Source organism: Emydura macquarii, unplaced genomic scaffold, assembly GCF_026122565.2.
Source record: "Emydura macquarii macquarii isolate MOO-44397 ecotype Brisbane River unplaced genomic scaffold, CSIRO-AGI_Emac_v2 contig_214, whole genome shotgun sequence".
Taxonomy (NCBI): domain Eukaryota; kingdom Metazoa; phylum Chordata; order Testudines; family Chelidae; genus Emydura; species Emydura macquarii.
Window position 1 is genome coordinate 36,866 of NW_027130351.1, and position 2,005 is coordinate 38,870.

At 65.1% G+C, this 2,005-nt stretch overlaps 1 protein-coding gene across 1 annotated transcript; it reads right to left on the minus strand.

Moving 5' to 3' along the window:
• Positions 1-405: 405 nt before the first annotated feature.
• Positions 406-825, minus strand: LOC137153137 (ribonuclease-like). The gene has a single exon (XM_067548213.1). It carries the CDS (start codon positions 823-825, stop codon positions 406-408), a length of 420 nt encoding a protein of 139 aa, XP_067404314.1.
• Between the last annotated feature and the right edge of the window lie 1,180 nt (positions 826-2,005).

The following is a 2,005-nucleotide window of genomic DNA, read 5'->3' on the forward strand; positions in this document are numbered from 1 at the left end:
CGACAAGCTCACGATTGCTTTGCTGGTATCAGCTTTTATTGGGGTTTCAGATTACACAGAATTGCAGAAGGGGGGGATGTGCAGAACCAGCCGACAATGACAAAGAGCCCTTCCTCGGGAGGAAGAGGAGGATAATCCAGACTCGGGCTGGGTACCAGACGGGGGAAATTGATGGACATTTCTTGATGACAGGGCGGGTTTTGAGATGGCCGCATGGTGGCTGGGCATGGGCTGGCTCTGCTGTAGGATGGGCAGCAGCAGGCGAGGGACGGAAAGATGTAAACAATCTGACCAGTGTTCAGAGACAGGTGAGGGGCCGGGGGCGTGGCTGGCATGGACAGGACACAACAGGGACAGAGGATGCAGCAGGGTCCCCTGCCCGCCCCCCGCGCCCAGCCCCAGGCCCTAGATGTGTCGCACGTAGCCCACGGGGACCCCCTTCCAGCAGGCCAGGACCAGCCGGCGGCGGAGGCGGCCCTCGGCGTAGGCCTGGCTGGTGGCGTTGAAGGTGCAGAGGGTGATGTCGAAGGCGGCCACGCTGTGGCGCTCGTTGGGGTGGCCGGGCCGCCCGGCCAGGTTGCAGACGTTGTTGATGGCGCCCACGGGCGCGTGGATGAAGGTGTTGTCCTTGCCGCTCAGCTCCCGGCGCGCCATCATCACCTCGCAGTAGGTGCCGTTGGGCTCCGGGCTCCGGGGGTAGTTCCAGTGCCGCAGCAGGAACTTGTCGTTCTCCAGGGTCCACAACTGCCGCACGGACACAGCCAGACACGCCCCCAGCAGGACGAGGGGCAGCAGGAGCAGGGGGCAGGATCCTGGGAGAGCCATGGCACTGTCCGGGGCGACCTGCGGTGGGGAGAGACAGGAGCTGGGGGGTGAGGATCTGCCTCTTGCATGGCACCTCCTGGGGCCGCTCCACCCTCTCCCGTTATCTCCCAGCCCCTGCCGGGATCCCCGCCTGCCCCGGCCGTCTCAGACGAGAAGGCCTCTGATTATCCGTACAACGGCAGCACGGAGACGCCCCGCGGATACCAGGCCCCCATCCTGCCATGCACGGCTGACCCCCACTGAGATCAGGGCCAGCCTCTTCTCCCAGAGCTGGGAGTGGAACCCAGGAGTCCTGCCACCCAGCCCCTCTCTTCTACCTGGCTGCCCTGCCCCACTGGCTCTGCTCCAGCCCCCGGCCGGCGCAGCCCCACGGGAGGTTGTTCTCTGCTCTCCCTTGGCTGCTGGGATCTCCCGCAACTCACCCGAGTCCTTCTTTCTCAGCTGGCGTCGGAGCGACGGATCCCGGCCTGTGCTGAGCTGAGCCTCTCCCTGCTCCTCCTTCCCCTCTCGCACAGGTTATATACGGAGCCCAGCCGGACGTGGCAGCGGAAAGGTGTGGGAGGGGAAAGTCTAGGGAAGAATTGGGCCAGCAGGATTTCCCAACAGCGGGAATTTCACAGCAATGGCTCAGCGGGCAGGGCAGTGCTGGGGAACAAACGTGGGTGTGCGTCCCACCAGCCAAGGTGTGACTGTCGCGCGGGGTGGAGGGGCCTGGCCGGGCCAGCTCCAATCCAGCTAGGCTGGGAACCACAGGCGGGGGCGCAGACTGCCCTGGGACCAGCCTGCCGGGGACCCCCGGGCACGTCCGCTGACGTCTGCCCCGCCACGGCCCCGCTGCTGTTGTTACCTGCGCTGGCTGGGTTCGAGCTGGCGTGGGGGTGTCTGCGAAGACGCCTTTGTGTGCAGGGCAGACGGACCCCGGGTCCTGGCCCGCTGGGCACCTTCTCAAGCCAGGGCTGGCCGAGGAGCTGACACCTCGGTTGGGGGCCCCTCTTTCTTGACAAGCAATCTCCTGGGCTGCCCTTTTCCCACACCCTGCCGTCCACAGGCCGTTGCGTCTCAGCAACGAGCCAAAGTGATTTATTCCCCACCAACTCTCGGGCCATCGTGTCTTTGAAAGCACAGCAGAAGGGGGGGGAGAGAGACCTGACTCCAACACAGGCTGAGTGTTTGCAAGGCA

Excerpts from the sequence above, each read along its gene's own strand:
- LOC137153137 (XM_067548213.1), bottom strand. The coding sequence starts at position 825 with ATGGCTCTCCCAGGATCCTGCCCCCTGCTCCTGCTGCCCCTCGTCCTG.